At 49.6% G+C, this 18,205-nt stretch overlaps 1 protein-coding gene across 3 annotated transcripts in view; it reads left to right on the top strand.

Moving 5' to 3' along the window:
• CUNH8orf34 (chromosome unknown C8orf34 homolog) overlaps window positions 1-18,205 on the top strand; it is a 499,772-nt gene that overhangs the window by 225,265 nt on the left and 256,302 nt on the right. For all 3 annotated transcript variants that reach the window (XM_073679422.1, XM_073679421.1, XM_073679423.1), the window contains exon 9: window positions 3,891-3,976. In XM_073679422.1, coding sequence (XP_073535523.1) covers window positions 3,891-3,976 — 86 coding nt within the window. The remainder of the gene's footprint in view (window positions 1-3,890; window positions 3,977-18,205) is intronic.

Genomic DNA, 18,205 nt, shown 5'->3' with positions numbered 1-18,205 from the left:
TTCCTGGTGAGATCGGTTAGAGGTTTAACAATTACAGAAAAATTCTTAATGAATTTCCTGTAATAATTGGCAAAACCCAAAAACCTCTGTATAGATTTCAAACCAATAGGCCTAGGCCATTCCTGCACAGCCTGAACCTTCACAGGGTCCATCTCAAAGCCCTCGCTGGAGACAATGTAGCCCAAAAAACTAATTTTCTGCACAGCGAACTCACATTTCTCCAGCTTAGCAAGGAGTGAATTATCACTCAATAACTGCAAAACTTCACGTACAGTCTGCCAATGGGACTCTAAATCTGGTGAATAAATCAAAATGTCATCCAAATACACAACCACATTCTTACCAATCAAAGGTCTCAGGATGTCATTAATAAGGTTCAGAAAAAATGCAGGTGCATTGGTAAGACCGAAGGGCATCACCAGATTCTCAAAATGACCTACCGGAGTGTTAAAAGCAGTTTTCCATTCATCATCCTCCTTCACACGTAACAAATTGTATGCCCCTCGGAGATCAATTTTTGAGAACCACTTGGCTCCCACTAACTGGTTAAACAAGTCAGGAATTAACGGCAATGGGTAGGAATTGCGTACGGTAATCTTATTAATTTCACGAAAATCCAGACTTGGACGTAAACCGCCGTCCTTTTTTTGATAAAGAAGAATCCGACTGCCACAGGCGACTTAGAAGGTCTAATGTGACCAGCAGCCAGGCTAGTCTCTATGTACTCCTCCAAGGCCTTTCTTTCAGGGATAGTCAGATTAAACAAGCAACTTTTGGGAAGAGTAGCACCTGGAACAAACTCAATGGCGCAATCATAATCCCTATGAGGAGGTAAAACTTGCGACTCCTCCTCCGAAAAAACCCTCCAAAAATCTTGAATAGGTACTGGTAATTCCCCTTTTTCCACAGCCGCAATGCGACCATTACAACATTTATCATAGCACTTCGGACTCCAAGACTTAATCACATTAGTAGACCAGTCCAACAAAGGATTTTGCAGTTTTAACCAAGGCAATCCTAGAACAACTGGAGGGGGCAAATTATCCAAAACAACCAAGTCCAAAATTTCTTGGTGAACACCATTGATAGTGAGAGGAAATGCAGCAGTCTTTCTTGTGAGTAATACATTTCAAAGGAGTGTTATCAATTGCAACCACAGAAATAGGAGAAGACAAAGGTTTGGATTTCAATTTAAGTTTTTCAAAAAACCCTTTATCAATCACATTAAGTGTTGAACCACAATCCACAAATACCTGAAATTCAATCAAATCTCCCTGCAGAGTAGTAAACCCTGAAAGGAACACTCCTGCAGAGCGTAAATAAGCTATACGGGCGTAACTGACCTTTTTTTTTTCTTTACTTAAACGACGCTCACAATACTTAATCAAATGATCAGCTTTACCACAATAAAGACACAAACCTTCGGCGAATCTCTGATCTCTTTCTTGAGAGCGGAGTGAAATCGCCCCAACCTCCATTGGTTCTCCACTGTCAGAGCAGATTTTCTGGAAACTAGGACCTGAAGTTACAGGAGTTTTTACATCATTGACCCTGGACCTTATTCTCCTGTCCGCACGAACAGCTAACTACATAGCTTCCTGCAGAGTCTCAGGTGCAGGGAATGCAATTAGCAAATCCTTAACCCTTTCACTCAGACCAGAAAGAAATAAACTTTTCAGCGCCGAATCATTCCACTTAACTTCTGAAGCCCATCTCCTGAAGTGTGTGCAATAAATTTCAACATCATCTGACCCCTGATTCAAACGTCTAAGTTCTGATTCAGCAGTTGAGATTCGATCAGGATCGTCATATAATAGCCCCATAGCAGAAAAAAAATCCTCAACAGAACTTAAACACGGACCATTAGGTTGGAGAGAAAAGGCCCATCCTTGTGGTTCTTTGCGCAAAAGTGACATAATAAAACCAATGCGCTGTGATTCATTCCCAGAGGACCTCGGTCTCAAACGAAAATATAACAAGCATTTTTAAAGGAAAAAAAAGCTTGGTGTTTACCATAAAAAATATCAGGCAGTCCTACCTTCGGTTCCACAAAATGCGCTCCAGGACAGCTACTCACGTGTTGCTGAAGCTCGGCCACCTCCAGAGACAATCCCTGCAGGCGTTGAGCCAACTCCTGGACGGAAACCATATTGATCCCCGAATTTCTTTCTTTTTAGTTTTTTTTTTTTGGGCTGGACTTACTGTTAGGATCTGCAACATAAACTAAGGAAAGAATGGGAAAAGCTGGGCAGCCTGTTCCTTGTGAACAGACCCGCCTACGTCCTCGGCTAGTCTGAATGGAGACCTACAGAATAAAGGGAGGGGTCCCTAAAAGAACTAAGGACTGGGACAAAAATGTGACACCTCCTAACAGAAGTTGTTGCAGAGCAAAAAGATAAACTGACAAAAAGTACTAGAGGTCCCAGAGGACCAAGCAAACTAGACAGAGAAAGGCACCGAAGCACTTGACTAGAGAGACAGGCAAAAAACACTGAAGTCCAGCAAAGCCAGTAGGGCGGAGCTGGAATATATAGGCAGCTGGTCACGTGACCGCAAAACACAAGATAGCAAAAACTAACAGGAGGGTTCTAACAGCAGGCCTTCATGGTAAAATAGCTGCTAGGAAACCACTGCTAAGGACAGGCAACAAGCAGAAGAGACTTGTTTGGGCTAAAGAACACAAGGAATGGACATTAGACCAGTGGAAATCTGTGCTTTGGTCTGATGAGTCCAAATTTGAGATCTTTGGTTCCAACCACCGTGTCTTTCTGCGACGCAGAAAAGGTGAACGGATGGACTCTACATGCCTGGTTCCCACCGTGAAGCATGGAGGAGGAGGTGTGATGGTGTGGGGGTGCTTTGCTGGTGACACTGTTGGGGATTTATTCAAAATTGAAGGCATACTGAACCAGAATGGCTACCACAGCATCTTATTTTAATTTACTTAGATAATGACTGTGTTTTTATTGGCTGTAAGACATAATCATCAACATTAGCAGAAATAAACACTTGAAATAGATCACTCTGTTTGTAATGACTCTAAATAATATATGAGTTTCACTTTTTGTATTGAAGAACTGAAATAAATTAACTTTTTTGTTGATATTCTAATTTAGTGAGATGCACCTGTATCTAGTAGTATCCTGCTTACCTAGCTGGAAAATGGCGCTACGCCAGAAGAGTGGTTGAGGAGTAAATAGACTTCCCTGGTTTGTAGGGGATCAAATACTTATTTCTCACTGCTAAATGGAAAAATAAATCTAATTTATACAATGTGATTTTCTTGAATTTTTTGGGGGGATATTCTCTCTCTCAATGTTAAAATTAACCTACCCTTAAAATTATAGACTGTTCATGTCTTAGTCAGTGGGCAAACTTACAAAAACAGCAAGGGATCAAATAATTATTTCCTTCACTGTATATGTTTGGCCACACCAAGGGTGCACGAGCACCTATGCTTTGTTTGAACAGTTATTTTGTGCTGAAAGACTTGCTTTATCTGTGATCCTGAGGGTATGTTTACACACTTGATAGAAACAATTAATTGTGGATGTTGTTATGGATTGTGCCGCATATCTGCAACACCGTCAGAATGTATTACAATCACATTTTGTTGTGGATTTTGCTAATATTTTGTTCTGCTGATTTAAAAATTTACAGCGCCGGTCAATGCACGCACAAATATTAACAGCAACGTGAGGATAACATTTTTGAAATTGCTGCTGCTGTAATCTGCCACAGGGTTTCCATCTGTAAATCCAGATAGAGACTCTGCAGTAAGTCTGCCATGTGTGAACAAGTCCTAATGTTGATGGTGAGCCTCATGTCATATTTACACATATCATTTATGAGGCTCAGGTCTCCTCTATAACCATGCTTCTGTGTTTTAGATTGCAGGGGGATAATCTAGCTCAGGGAGAAGAGGTGGTGCCAAAGGAGGGTTCCCCTCCTATAAAAGCTGCAGCAAATGCAAATGGTGAGTACAGATCTTCAGCTGTGGCTTTAGCAGATTTACAGTCTTAGTCCACGGCCCCACTATCAGTATTTGATCAGTATTCGGTCAGTATTTTTTCTCAGGAGTAGGAGCCAAAACCAGGTGAGGAACAATCAGAGAAAAGGTATAATAGAAACAAGTCACCAATTATGCATTTATCACCACTCCTAGTTTTGGCTCCCACTCCTGATAAAAAATACTGACCGAATACTGACCAAATACTGATGGCGGGGCCATGGCCTTAGACACCAATAGTAAGTTAAAATGTTGGTTCATTATCTACCTTGATCGCTGGTAAGCACGAGCATCGGCTCCCATTGTCACCACACGAATTGATCTTATGGCGGGGGTTCATGGGAGAACATCATTTTTATTATCTACTGCAATACTATAGTATTAAAAACCTAACCAATACAAAAAAACTGGAGCCAAACATCCCCAAATATCAAAGAAGAGTATCAAAATTGTTCCCTTAAAAATATCATTTTTATTAAATCAATATTAAAACCTTCTTTCAGTAGAAGAGTGACACACACAAAAGTTGTGCGGTGAATACACAAGAAAAACGTATGACAATTACAAGCGAAAACATGTATCCATCAGTACTTCATAAATAATTGGGTAGCATGTAAAGAGATATATTAATAAATAGTCAATGACAATGGTTAACGGTATAACATCTCCTCAAAGATGGCAAATTCAGAGCAGTGTCCTGCACTCTCTGTGATACTTGTTTTAGAGCATGATATACGTAGCGTAGTAACACTATTATCTCATCCTGGGCTAAAGTGGCAAGTGCATAGGTATAAGCCCAATGATAGTTATAAACTATCAATAGAATAGTGAAAGCCGAACATGCTCTAAAATAAAGTCATGCTTACCCATAAAATAGTAAATTCGTCCTGTATGTCAAGCTGCCCCGATGCACATTTCGCACAACTTGCTTCTTCAAGGGACCTAGGTCCCTTTGGGACTTTATTTTAGGGCATGTTCGGCTTTCACTGTTCTATTGATAGTTTATAACTATCATTGGGCTTATACCTATGCACCTGCCAGTACTTGCAGTACTGATGGATACATGTTTTCGCTTGTAATTGTCATACGTTTTTCTTGTGTATTTGTGGCGCCCCTGAGGGTTCGGTCGCCATAGAGGTATTGCATCTCAGCCAGAGATGTGGCATCTCACTGTCAGGTAAGGAAGGAGTACAGCTCAGGACCCTAACACCTGCATTCAACACATCCACTTCATCAGGGCAGGGCGAGATTGCTCCTAAGGGAGAGCACAGTCCCTGGTCCCTGGCTGGAGTGGAGGGGAAGCTAGAGAGGGGGAACAATGTAGTGGGTGTGGGTGGAGGACGTAGATCAGGGGAGCACTTCAGAAGGAGGTATAAAAAAGCGAACCATCTTAGAAAGACAGATCAGTCAGAGGAGGAAAGTGAGGGAAGCTGAGGCTCTGCAGGAGCTCTGCTCCAGAGGCAGGCCTAGCCAGTGAGGCCCAAGTTTGAAGAGTATGAGAGAAGAGAGGAGAGGGAGCAGAGAGGCTCCAGGAACCAAGAACGGATGCCAGGGGTGCGGGCCGTGCAGAAGGCCACCCGTACACCCGAATCTACCAGGAGGTGGAGGGGTCAGGCCACACAAAGGCAACCGGTCCCTCAACTAGCAGAGGACTTTATGCCCAACTAGAAACCGGAGGCTGCAGTACTTTATGTCCTGTAGCCACAAGTCCATGCCAGTCTCACCGAGAAGGTAGCCATATAGGACCCAGGGGACAGAACAGACGTTGCCCGCCAAGGCCTGCGGGTACCGCATTGGAGATGCTAGGTGTGAGGTGCAGGAAGAAGGCCAGAGAGCGAGGACACACAGAAGGGGGTCTTGCTAAGTACTCCGGAGTTACCTGGGGGTAGACCGAACCCCTCCCTGAGTAAACACATGACGACGAGGGCAGTTACATGGATCCCTGTAATCTGGACTGCAACAACTGTGAGTAAAGACCCTGGGACTGCACTTCTTTGTCTCTGTGTTTCTTGCTGCGCCATCAACCCCTGCACTACAACGCCCAGCACAACCTACAACTTCCACACTGCCCTGGAGCTAAGCTCTACCTGTGGAGAGCCACACCATCCCTGCTGCAGTAACATCAACTTCAGAGGACTGCTCCGCAGCGGCGGCTCCCTTTAGCCGCATTCCACAGGTGGAGTCACGAACTCTATGAAAACACTATAAATCCCCTATCCATAACCCCTTTTTATTGACCACCCTGGGTCACAGACTGGGTCACCGCCACTGTGACATCCCCCAGCATCTACCCGCCCGGCACCAGGTACCCCACAGCCCAGGGGGCGCGTCATATTCACCGCACAACTTTTGTGTGTGTCACTCTTCTACTGAACGAAGTTTTTAATATTGATTTAATAAAAATTATATTTTTAATGGAACAATTTTGATACTCCTCTTTGATATTTGGGGATGTTTGGCTCCAGTTTTTGTATTGGTTAGGTCTATAGTGATGGGAGCCTCCCTTAGTGATTAATCCTTACCCTTATGGCGCCAGTAAAATTGTTAATACTATAGTATTGCTGTATATAGAAGACGTGATCAAATGATCGGAGGTCTCATAATGGGCCTTAAAAATGAAGTAAAAAAATGTTTCAAAAAACATAAAAAAAGATAAAAGTTTGAATCACCCACTCATCCCCCTTTGTTATTAAAAGAAAAACGTTTTTAGCATTGCCACGTCCATATACATCTCATTTATGAAGAAATAAAATTAATCAACCAGTTTGGTAAATTCTGTACAGAGAAAAAAAAATTCAAAACTGTTTTTTTGGTTGCTGCATCTCTCTAAAAAGGCAATAAGCCGCCATCAAAATGTCATATGTACACCAAAATGGTGTCAATAAAAATGTACGCTTGCCACGGAAAATGTAAGCCCTAACAATACAAAAACAAATTTTTATGAAATCTCCAATTTTTTACCATGTAAGTAAAAAAAAAACATTTTCAGGTTTGGTATTGACGTAATTGTACTGACCTTTTATATCGTGTTGTCAGGTCATTTTTACTGCACGAAGAACAAAATAAAGAAAGTATGTTGTTTTTTTTAATTTTTTTACTGCATATGGAATTCTGCCATTATAAAAATCCATAGATATAGCAAATGTACTTATATACTGCAAGGAAAAAAAGACCGCTTGCCCAAGAATTCCATGTGAGACAGGTAATTACTGGTTGGTCACACTTCTAAACCCATGCTACAAGGAGAACTTTCTATCTCTCCTTCCCGTGGCAGAGAGGTCTAGTAAAAAGGCCCTTGTTGAGGAATTATTAAAAAATACCAATCTGAAAACGCTGGCGGCAGAGGTCACAGTTCCTTGGACAACCAAGGAGTACAGGCGAGGGAGACACAAATACGATACAGCAGAGGCAGCGGAACACTGTCAAAGGTGAGGGACCGTTTTCTTAGACCCTCCTAGCTCCCAGGCCCTGATGCACAGGCTACTCTGACAAGGAGGGAAAAGTTTTGGAAGATGCTGAAGGAGTACCTTGCTGACTGTACCAGCATTCTCCGTGATTCTTCTGTGCCTTATAACTATTGAGTATCCAAGCTGGACACATGGCATGAACTGGCTCTCTACACCTTGGAGGTCCTGGCCTTCCCTGCTGCTAGCGTTTTGTCAGAGCGGATTTTTAGTGCCACCAGAGGCATTTTTACTTGATAGGCGCATCCGGCTGTTAACCATCTGACTCTTGTCATAATGAACAAGGACTGGATTGGGCCAGACTTCTCCACACCACCAGATGATAGCAGCGGAACATAAAGTCAAATCCAGTGGCTTTTTTTTTAGGGGGGGGGTCTATTCCCATGGACCTCGTCACATTCAGACATGTGTATATGACTCGCCCCCTGGGCCGTGGGGCACCCGGAACCAGGCTTCAGTGCAATGTTGGGGCTAGTAGTGGCAACCCAATCCCGTGGCTCAGGGTGGTCAGACCAAATGCTGTGGCAGTCTATTTGTAGGGTTTTGAATGTCCGACTACGCCACCCGTGGATTGCGGTCAGGGATGACCGCCGCTGCAAGGCAGACCGCTGAGGCTGATGTTGGTATGCAGCACAGGGATAGGATAACTCCCCACGGGAAGAGTGTAGCCTCAGGGTAGTGTAATAGGATGCTGGGGGTGATGGTGCAGGCCGCAATAATAAGGGTTCAGAGTCTGCTTCAAACAGTCCAGGGTCTTTATTGTAGTTAGTACTAATGACCCAACAGGAGTACAGGGTAGGAATGGGCCTGGGGGTCTGAGAGCATTCGGGCGAGCCCCACTGGTCAGGGTGAGTGGGTAGGCCTACCGTTCTCTCTCTGCCCTTGCTGACTATCCCCCTTTTCGTGGTGTGATAGCCCACGTCCCTGAGCTGGCCGTGTACTACGCCTGTATAGCTTGCGACTCGGGCCTTAGGTACCTGTAGCTTCTCCGTGCTGTACCGGTCCCTCTGTGTGGCGGAGCCTCCAGGCTTCTCAGGCCAAGGGACCTAAAATCCCTCGCAGGTCGGTTATCTGCTGCCGGGCTTGCAACCCTGACAGCCTCGGACCCCAGTGTCCGGTTGTGTAGTTCTCTCTCAGCCAGGACCGGCTCTCGTCGCCTCTGTCCCTGGCTTGCTGTTCCTCCTCTGCCTCCCGGACTCCTCAGCTGCTGCTGACCTGTCCCTTTCCTCTGGGAACCCTTCAGGATGCTTCAGAAGTGGGTCCTGGTCTCTCTAACCCTGCCCTCAGTTCCAGCTTTTATAGGGGCAGCCTGCTCCCCCTACTGGCCTGGAACAGGAGGTGCTGCATGCTATTGGTCCCTGACCAGGGAACCTCCCTCCTGCTCTCAGACACAGCCTTTAATATTTGTGGCATCCAGGCCTGGGGTGACACATATACACTTCCTGATTTTGTCTATTTTCTGTTGCCCTCCTCTTTCTCCTTATCCTCCACCACCATATCACCAGGGTGACTGTGATGCAACACCCACATAATTTTTTTTAAGGGTATTTATGATGCCCGTAGTAAATATTTTTAGAGGCCTACCTCTAACATTCTGTATGTCACACAGTATGGTCATGTATACCCCGCAGAGGTAAATGTTTTTCAGCTCATGCACTTAATGCATGGGTATTACCAGTATAGGGCACCCATTCCTTAACAATGGTAACAATTTTTTTAATGAGCACCTTCTCTACGTCTCTTCAAAGGGGTATTGGAATGCGTCCAATTTTTTGGCAGCGCTTGCAGTCACTGCATGGGCATTACCACTATAGGAGGCCCACTCCTTTATAATGGGAACATTTTTTTTACTGAGGCCCTCCTCTTTGTCTTTTCAAAGGGGTATTGGGGTGTGTACAAATATTTGGCAGCCCTTGCAGTCACTGCATACGCAATAACAGTATAGGAGACCCACTCTTTAATAATGGGAACAACAAAGCATAGTCGGCTGATGGCCCACTAACAATACTAAGGGCCAACTGCTGACCCTGGGCCAACTGCTGACCCTCTAACAATAGTAAGGTCCGCCTGATGGCCCTGTAAAAATAGGCTTTGTCACTTTCAGAGTCCCTCCATCATAAATTAAGCAGGATGTGTCTGATCATGTCTCACACACCACATGGCTAGTTAAGGTCAGTAAAATGTTAAAATGACTTTTACTGGTGAATGTATTTTTCACAGTTGAAACCAATGCAAAAGTGCAAAAATCCATCAAAAACGCTACGTGTGAACATAGCCGAAGGTGTGGAGGAACATTTTTGTTTTATTTGTGTTTTTTTGCCTTATATACAAGTCATTACCCTGGAAAGAATGTTCCTTAACATTTTTCCCAGGAAAACCCATTTTGGCTTTGTTTTTGTATGTTTTATTGTGAGTTTGTAAAAGTGGCGTAATACTCTGACAATATTGTTCTCAGCAGTGACCTGGGAGTCAGAGATGCATCCAGGGGTCTTCCCCATGCTGTTCCCGTGTCATTTCAGTACTGTTCCCATCGATTTGGACAATTTTTAGGCCCTCTGCAGAGCTCCGGGGGGAGCCGCCGGAAAGATGTTCGAGTTTCCCATTGACTTACATTGGGCTCGTTGCTCGGGTCGAGGTCCGGAGCATTACGATTTGCTCGACCCGAGCAACGAGTACCCGAGCATTTTAGTGCTCGCTCATCACTATACGTAACATATTTTCCCCCAGAATGTTTGTATCAAGAAATCCTAGAGAAACGTGGTTACAATGTGAAGGTTTTTTCAAGTGCGGCAGTACTAATTGTAGAACGTGTAAGCAAACTAGTAAGACAAAAGTCTCTTCTCATCATGATAATACTAAACAGTTTATTAATTGTAATTCAAATAATGTAATTTATAAAATTAATTGAACTCTGTGTAACAAAGTTTATGTTGGTTGTACATCCTGTAAACTCAAAACGCGGATTTCTGAACATTTGCATGATATTTCTAATATTACCGATTCTAATCCCAATATTTCATCTGCTGTCAAACATTTCATTTCACGTCCTTACAAATATGTGGGATAGAACAGGTAAATGAACCTCTACGCGGGGTGAATTTGAGGAGACGTCTCCTTACCCGTGGGGCTTTCTGGATGTATAATCCACTAGATTCCCTGATAGTCTTAAGAATGTAACAAAATAATGTTTCATTTTTAATTTTTTTTTTTTTTTTTTTACATTTCTCAAATTTTTGCTTTTATCTAATGTATATACATGCCATTCTGCTTATGTGCAATATTAGGACCTTTCATATGGATGTCGTGATTTATTTGGAATTGATTTATTGGTCTTACAGCTTATTTAAGCATTGTGAGTATTGATGACTTGTAGGCTCTGATAAAGATTGCAGTTCAGCGAATGAAACGCGCCGCCTTTTTCCTCATATGAATGTTTTTTTAAAGGAGTCCTCTATAATTTTATATGGACTAAATAAACTTTGAATTTTTAAAGAGCTGGAACTAATCTTGCTTTTCCTTGTACTTATATACTGTACTAGCTATTGAACCCGTTCTACGCCCGGGTGGCGAGCATTTTTATTGGTATATGGTCTCCCATGCTGGTATGTGCTGCCCCCCTCCTTGTATTTGTGCTACCCCCATCCTGTCCCCACCATCCAACCCTGGTATGCGTGGCACCCCTCACCCCCAATCCTGGTGTGCGTGGCACCCCTCACCCCCAATCCAGGTATGCGTGGCACCCCTCACCCCCAATCCTGGTATGGGTGGCACCCCTCACCCCCAACCCTGGTATGCATGGCACCCCTCACCCCCAATCCTGGTATGGGTGGCAACCCTCATCCCTATCCTGGTGTGTATGGTATCCCTCATCCTGGTATGCATGGCACCCCATCCCTCACCCCCAATCCCGGTATGTGTGGCACCCCTCACCCCCAATCCCGGTATGCGTGGCACCCCTCACCCCCAATCCTGGTATGTGTGGCACCCCTCACCCGTAATCCTGGTATGCGTGGCACCCCTCATCCTTATCCTGGTGTGTATGGTATCTCTCATCCTGGTATGCATGGTACCCCATCCCTCATCTCTATCCTGGAGTGTATGGCATCCCTCATCCTGGTATGCATGGTACCCCATCCCTCATCCCTATCCCGTTATGCATGGCACCCCTCACCCCCAATCCCGGTATGCGTGGCACCCCTCACCCCCAATCCCGGTATGCGTGGCACTCCTCACCCCCAATCCCGGTATGCATGGCACCCCTCACCCCCAATCCCGGTATGCATGGCACCCCTAATCCCGGTATGCGTGGCACCCCTCACCCCCAATCCCGGTATGCGTAGCACTCCTCACCCCCAATCCCGGTATGCGTGGCACCCCTCACCCCAATCCCGGTATGCGTGGCACCCCTCATCCCTATCCTAGTATGCGTGGCACCCCTCATCCCTATCCTGGTATGCGTGGCACCCCTCATTACTATCCTGGTGTGTATGGTATTCCTCATCCTGGTATGCATGGTACCCCATCCCTCATCCCGGTATGCATGGCACTCCATCCCTCATCCCCAATCCTGGTATGCGTGGCACCCCTCATCCCCAATCCCGGTATGCGTGGCACCCCTCATCCCCAATCCCGGTATGCGTGGCACCCCTCATCCCCAATCCTGGCATGCGTGGCACCCCTCATCCCCAATCCTTGTATGTGTGGCACCCCTCATCCCCAATCCTTGTATGTGTGGCACCCCTCATCCCCAATCCCAGTATGCGTGGCACCCCTCATCCCCAATCCCAGAATGCGTGGCTCCCCTCATCCCCAATCCCGGTATGTGTGGCACCCCTCATCCCCAATCAAGGTATGCATGGCACCCCTCACCCTTAATCCTTGTATGCATGGTCCCCTCACCCCCCAATCCTGGTATGCGTGGTACCCCTCACCCCCCCAATCCTGGTATGCGTGGTACCCCTCACCCCACAATCCTGGTATGCATGGTCCCCTCACCCCCCAATCCTGGTATGCATGGTCCCCTCACCCCACAATCCAGGTATGCGTGGTACCCCTCACCCCCCAATCCTGGTATGTGTGGTACCCCTCACTCCACAATCCTGGTATGCATGGTCCCCTCACCCCCCAATCCTGGTATGCGTGGTACCCATCACCCCCCAATCCTGGTATGTGTGGTACCCCTCACCCCCAATCCTGGTATGCGTGGTACCCCTCACCCCCCAATCCAGGTATGCGTGGTACCCCTCACCCCACAATCCTGGTATGTGTTGTACCCCTCACCCTACAATCCTGGTATGCATGGTACCCCTCACCCCACAATCCTGGTATGCGTGGTACCCCTCACCCCCAATCCTGGTATGTGTGGTACCCCTCACCCCCAATCCCGTTATGCGTGGCACCCCTCACCCCCAATCCCGGTATGCGTGGCACCCCTTAACCCCAATCCCGGTATGCGTGGCACCCCTCACCCCCAATCCCGGTATGCATGGCACCCCTCACCCCCAATCCCGGTATGCATGGCACCCCTCACCCTTAATCCCGGTATGCGTGGCACCCCTCACCCCCAATCCCGGTATGCGTGGCACTCCTCACCCCCAATCCCGGTATGCGTGGCACCCCTCACCCCAATCCTGGTATGCGTGTCACCCCTCATCCCTATCCTGGTATGCGTGGCACCCCTCATCCCTATCCTGGTATGCATGGCACCCCTCATCACTATCCTGGTGTCTATGGTATTCCTCATCCTGGTATGCATGGTACCCCATCCCTCATCCCGGTATGCATGGCACTCCATCCCTCATCCCCAATCCCAGTATGCGTGGCACCCCTCATCCCCAATTCCGATATGCGTGGCATCCCTCATCCCCAATTCCGGTATGCATGGCACCCCTCATCCCCAATCCCAGCATGCGTGGCACCCCTCATCCCCAATCCTTGTATGCGTGGCACCCCTCATCCCCAATCCCGGTATGCGTGGCACCCCTTATCCCCAATCCCAGTATGTGTGGCACCCCTCATCCCCAATCACGGTATGCGTGGCACCCCTCACCCTCAATCCTTGTATGCATGGTTCCCTCACCCCGCAATCCTGGTATGCGTGGTACCCCTCACCCCCCAATCCTGGTATGCGTGGTACCCCTCACCCCACAATCCTGGTATGCATGGTCCCCTCACCCCCCAATCCTGGTATGCATGGTCCCCTCACCCCACAATCCTGGTATGCGTGGTACCCCTCACCCCCCAATCCTGGTATGCGTGGTACCCCTCACCCCCCAATCCTGGTATGCATGGTCCCCTCACCCCACAATCCTAGTATATACATGGTCCCCTCACCCCACAATCCTGGTATGTGTGGCTCCCTCATCCCTTTCACACTGTACACACATACAAAAAAATAAACAGTTATACTCACCTTTCTTCTCTGTACTCCAGCGCTGCTGTGTCCTGTTCTGCCGGAGGCCAGGGGAGGAGTGCGGCGCCGGAGCACCGCGCTGTCTGGCGCCATTTTGCTGAAGACACACTGTAAATGTGTCTTCAGTAAAATGGTGCTGGATAGCGCTATGCGCACGCGCCGATCCGACGCCTTCACTCCGCCCCCGGTCTCCAGCGAAGAGAGGCGCCGCGGCAACGCTCCTCCCGGTTAGGTAAGTATGTAAGTATGGCGCCAGAGATCGCGGTATGCGTTCAGTGTCTACACATACCGCGATCTCCGGCGCCATACACTCCTCTTACCCGTAACGGCTGCATGCGGTCTTCTGTCTGGAGCCAGACTGCGCGTCACGCATGCGCAGTCTATCGAGGCTTCAGACAGAGGGACGCATCCCCGATCCTGGTATGCGTGGTACCCCTCACCCCCCAATCCTGGTATGCATGGCACCCCATCCCTCACCCCCAATCCCGGTATGTGTGGCACCCCTCACCCCCAATCCCGGTATGCGTGGCACCCCTCACCCCCAATCCTGGTATGTGTGGCACCCCTCACCCGTAATCCTGGTATGCGTGGCACCCCTCATCCTTATCCTGGTGTGTATGGTATCTCTCATCCTGGTATGCATGGTACCCCATCCCTCATCTCTATCCTGGAGTGTATGGCATCCCTCATCCTGGTATGCATGGTACCCCATCCCTCATCCCTATCCCGTTATGCATGGCACCCCTCACCCCCAATCCCGGTATGCGTGGCACCCCTCACCCCCAATCCCGGTATGCGTGGCACCCCTCACCCCCAATCCCGGTATGCATGGCACCCCTCACCCCCAATCCCGGTATGCATGGCACCCCTAATCCCGGTATGCGTGGCACCCCTCACCCCCAATCCCGGTATGCGTAGCACTCCTCACCCCCAATCCCGGTATGCGTGGCACCCCTCACCCCAATCCCGGTATGCGTGTCACCCCTCATCCCTATCCTAGTATGCGTGGCACCCCTCATCCCTATCCTGGTATGCGTGGCACCCCTCATTACTATCCTGGTGTGTATGGTATTCCTCATCCTGGTATGCATGGTACCCCATCCCTCATCCCGGTATGCATGGCACTCCATCCCTCATCCCCAATCCTGGTATGCGTGGCACCCCTCATCCCCAATCCCGGTATGCGTGGCACCCCTCATCCCCAATCCCGGTATGCGTGGCACCCCTCATCCCCAATCCTGGCATGCGTGGCACCCCTCATCCCCAATCCTTGTATGTGTGGCACCCCTCATCCCCAATCCTTGTATGTGTGGCACCCCTCATCCCCAATCCCAGTATGCGTGGCACCCCTCATCCCCAATCCCAGAATGCGTGGCTCCCCTCATCCCCAATCCCGGTATGTGTGGCACCCCTCATCCCCAATCAAGGTATGCATGGCACCCCTCACCCTCAATCCTTGTATGCATGGTCCCCTCACCCCCCAATCCTGGTATGCGTGGTACCCCTCACCCCCCCAATCCTGGTATGCGTGGTACCCCTCACCCCACAATCCTGGTATGCATGGTCCCCTCACCCCCCAATCCTGGTATGCATGGTCCCCTCACCCCACAATCCAGGTATGCGTGGTACCCCTCACCCCCCAATCCTGGTATGTGTGGTACCCCTCACCCCACAATCCTGGTATGCATGGTCCCCTCACCCCCCAATCCTGGTATGCGTGGTACCCATCACCCCCCAATCCTGGTATGTGTGGTACCCCTCACCCCCAATCCTGGTATGCGTGGTACCCCTCACCCCCCAATCCAGGTATGCGTGGTACCCCTCACCCCACAATCCTGGTATGTGTTGTACCCCTCACCCCACAATCCTGGTATGCATGGTACCCCTCACCCCACAATCCTGGTATGCGTGGTACCCCTCACCCCCAATCCTGGTATGTGTGGTACCCCTCACCCCCAATCCCGTTATGCGTGGCACCCCTCACCCCCAATCCCGGTATGCGTGGCACCCCTTAACCCCAATCCTGGTATGCGTGGCACCCCTCACCCCCAATCCCGGTATGCATGGCACCCCTCACCCCCAATCCCGGTATGCATGGCACCCCTCACCCCTAATCCCGGTATGCGTGGCACCCCTCACCCCCAATCCCGGTATGCGTGGCACTCCTCACCCCCAATCCCGGTATGCGTGGCACCCCTCACCCCAATCCTGGTATGCGTGTCACCCCTCATCCCTATCCTGGTATGCGTGGCACCCCTCATCCCTATCCTGGTATGCATGGCACCCCTCATCACTATCCTGGTGTCTATGGTATTCCTCATCCTGGTATGCATGGTACCCCATCCCTCATCCCGGTATGCATGGCACTCCATCCCTCATCCCCAATCCCAGTATGCGTGGCACCCCTCATCCCCAATTCCGATATGCGTGGCATCCCTCATCCCCAATTCCGGTATGCATGGCACCCCTCATCCCCAATCCCAGCATGCGTGGCACCCCTCATCCCCAATCCTTGTATGCGTGGCACCCCTCATCCCCAATCCCGGTATGCGTGGCACCCCTTATCCCCAATCCCAGTATGTGTGGCACCCCTCATCCCCAATCACGGTATGCGTGGCACCCCTCACCCTCAATCCTTGTATGCATGGTTCCCTCACCCCGCAATCCTGGTATGCGTGGTACCCCTCACCCCCCAATCCTGGTATGCGTGGTACCCCTCACCCCACAATCCTGGTATGCATGGTCCCCTCACCCCCCAATCCTGGTATGCATGGTCCCCTCACCCCACAATCCTGGTATGCGTGGTACCCCTCACCCCCCAATCCTGGTATGCGTGGTACCCCTCACCCCCCAATCCTGGTATGCATGGTCCCCTCACCCCACAATCCTAGTATATACATGGTCCCCTCACCCCACAATCCTGGTATGTGTGGCTCCCTCATCCCTTTCACACTGTACACACATACAAAAAAATAAACAGTTGTACTCACCTTTCTTCTCTGTACTCCAGCGCTGCTGTGTCCTGTTCTGCCGGAGGCCAGGGGAGGAGTGCGGCGCCGGAGCACCGCGCTGTCTGGCGCCATTTTGCTGAAGACACACTGTAAATGTGTCTTCAGTAAAATGGTGCTGGATAGCGCTATGCGCACGCGCCGATCCGACGCCTTCACTCCGCCCCCGGTCTCCAGCGAAGAGAGGCGCCGCGGCAACGCTCCTCCCGGTTAGGTAAGTATGTAAGTATGGCGCCAGAGATCGCGGTATGCGTTCAGTGTCTACACATACCGCGATCTCCGGCGCCATACACTCCTCTTACCCGTAACGGCTGCATGCGGTCTTCTGTCTGGAGCCAGACTGCGCGTCACGCATGCGCAGTCTATCGAGGCTTCAGACAGAGGGACGCATCCCCGATCCTGGTATGCGTGGTACCCCTCACCCCCCAATCCTGGTATGCATGGTCCCCTCACCCCCCAATCCTGGTATGCATGGTCCCCTCACCCCACAATCCTGGTATGCGTGGTACCCCTCACCCCCCAATCCTGGTATGCGTGGTACCCCTCACCCCCCCAATCCTGGTATGCGTGGTCCCCTCACCCCCCAATCCTGGTATGCGTGGTACCCCTCACCCCCCAATCCTGGTATGTGTGGTACCCCTCACCCCCAATCCTGCTATGCATGGTACCCCTCACCCCCAATCCTGGTATGCGTGGTACCCCTCACCCCCAATCCTGGTATGTGTGGTACCCCTCACCCCACAATCCTGGTATGCATGGTCCCCTCACCCCATAATGCTGGTATGTGTGATACCCCTCACCCCACAATCCTGGTATGCATGGTCCCCTCACCCCACAGTCCTGGTATGCATGGTCCCCTCACCCCACAATCCTGGTATGTGTGGTACCCCTCACCCCCAATCCTAGTATGTGTGGTACCCCTCACCCCCCAATCCAGGTATGCGTGGTTCCCCTCACCCCCCAATCCAGGTATGCGTGGTACCCCTCACCCCCCAATCCAGGTATGCATGGTCCCCTCACCCCACAATCCTGGTATGCATGGTACCCCTCACCCCACAATCCTGGTATGCGTGGTACCCCTCACCCCACAATCCTGGTATGCATGGTCCCCTCACCCCCAATCCTGGTATGTGTGGTACCCCTCACCCCCCAATCCAGGTATGCGTGGTACCCCTCACCCCACAATCCTGGTATGTGTGGTACCCCTCACCCCCCAATCCAGGTATGCGTGGTACCCCTCACCCCACAATCCTGGTATGCGTGGTACCCCTCACCCCCAATCCTGGTATGTGTGGTACCCCTCACCCCACAA

This window comes from Phyllobates terribilis, unplaced genomic scaffold, assembly GCF_046119375.1.
Source record: "Phyllobates terribilis strain yellow unplaced genomic scaffold, ASM4611937v1 Scaffold_4__5_contigs__length_816908805, whole genome shotgun sequence".
In the NCBI taxonomy this organism is placed as follows: Eukaryota; Metazoa; Chordata; class Amphibia; order Anura; family Dendrobatidae; genus Phyllobates; species Phyllobates terribilis.
This window is presented reverse-complemented; position numbering and strand designations above follow the sequence as displayed.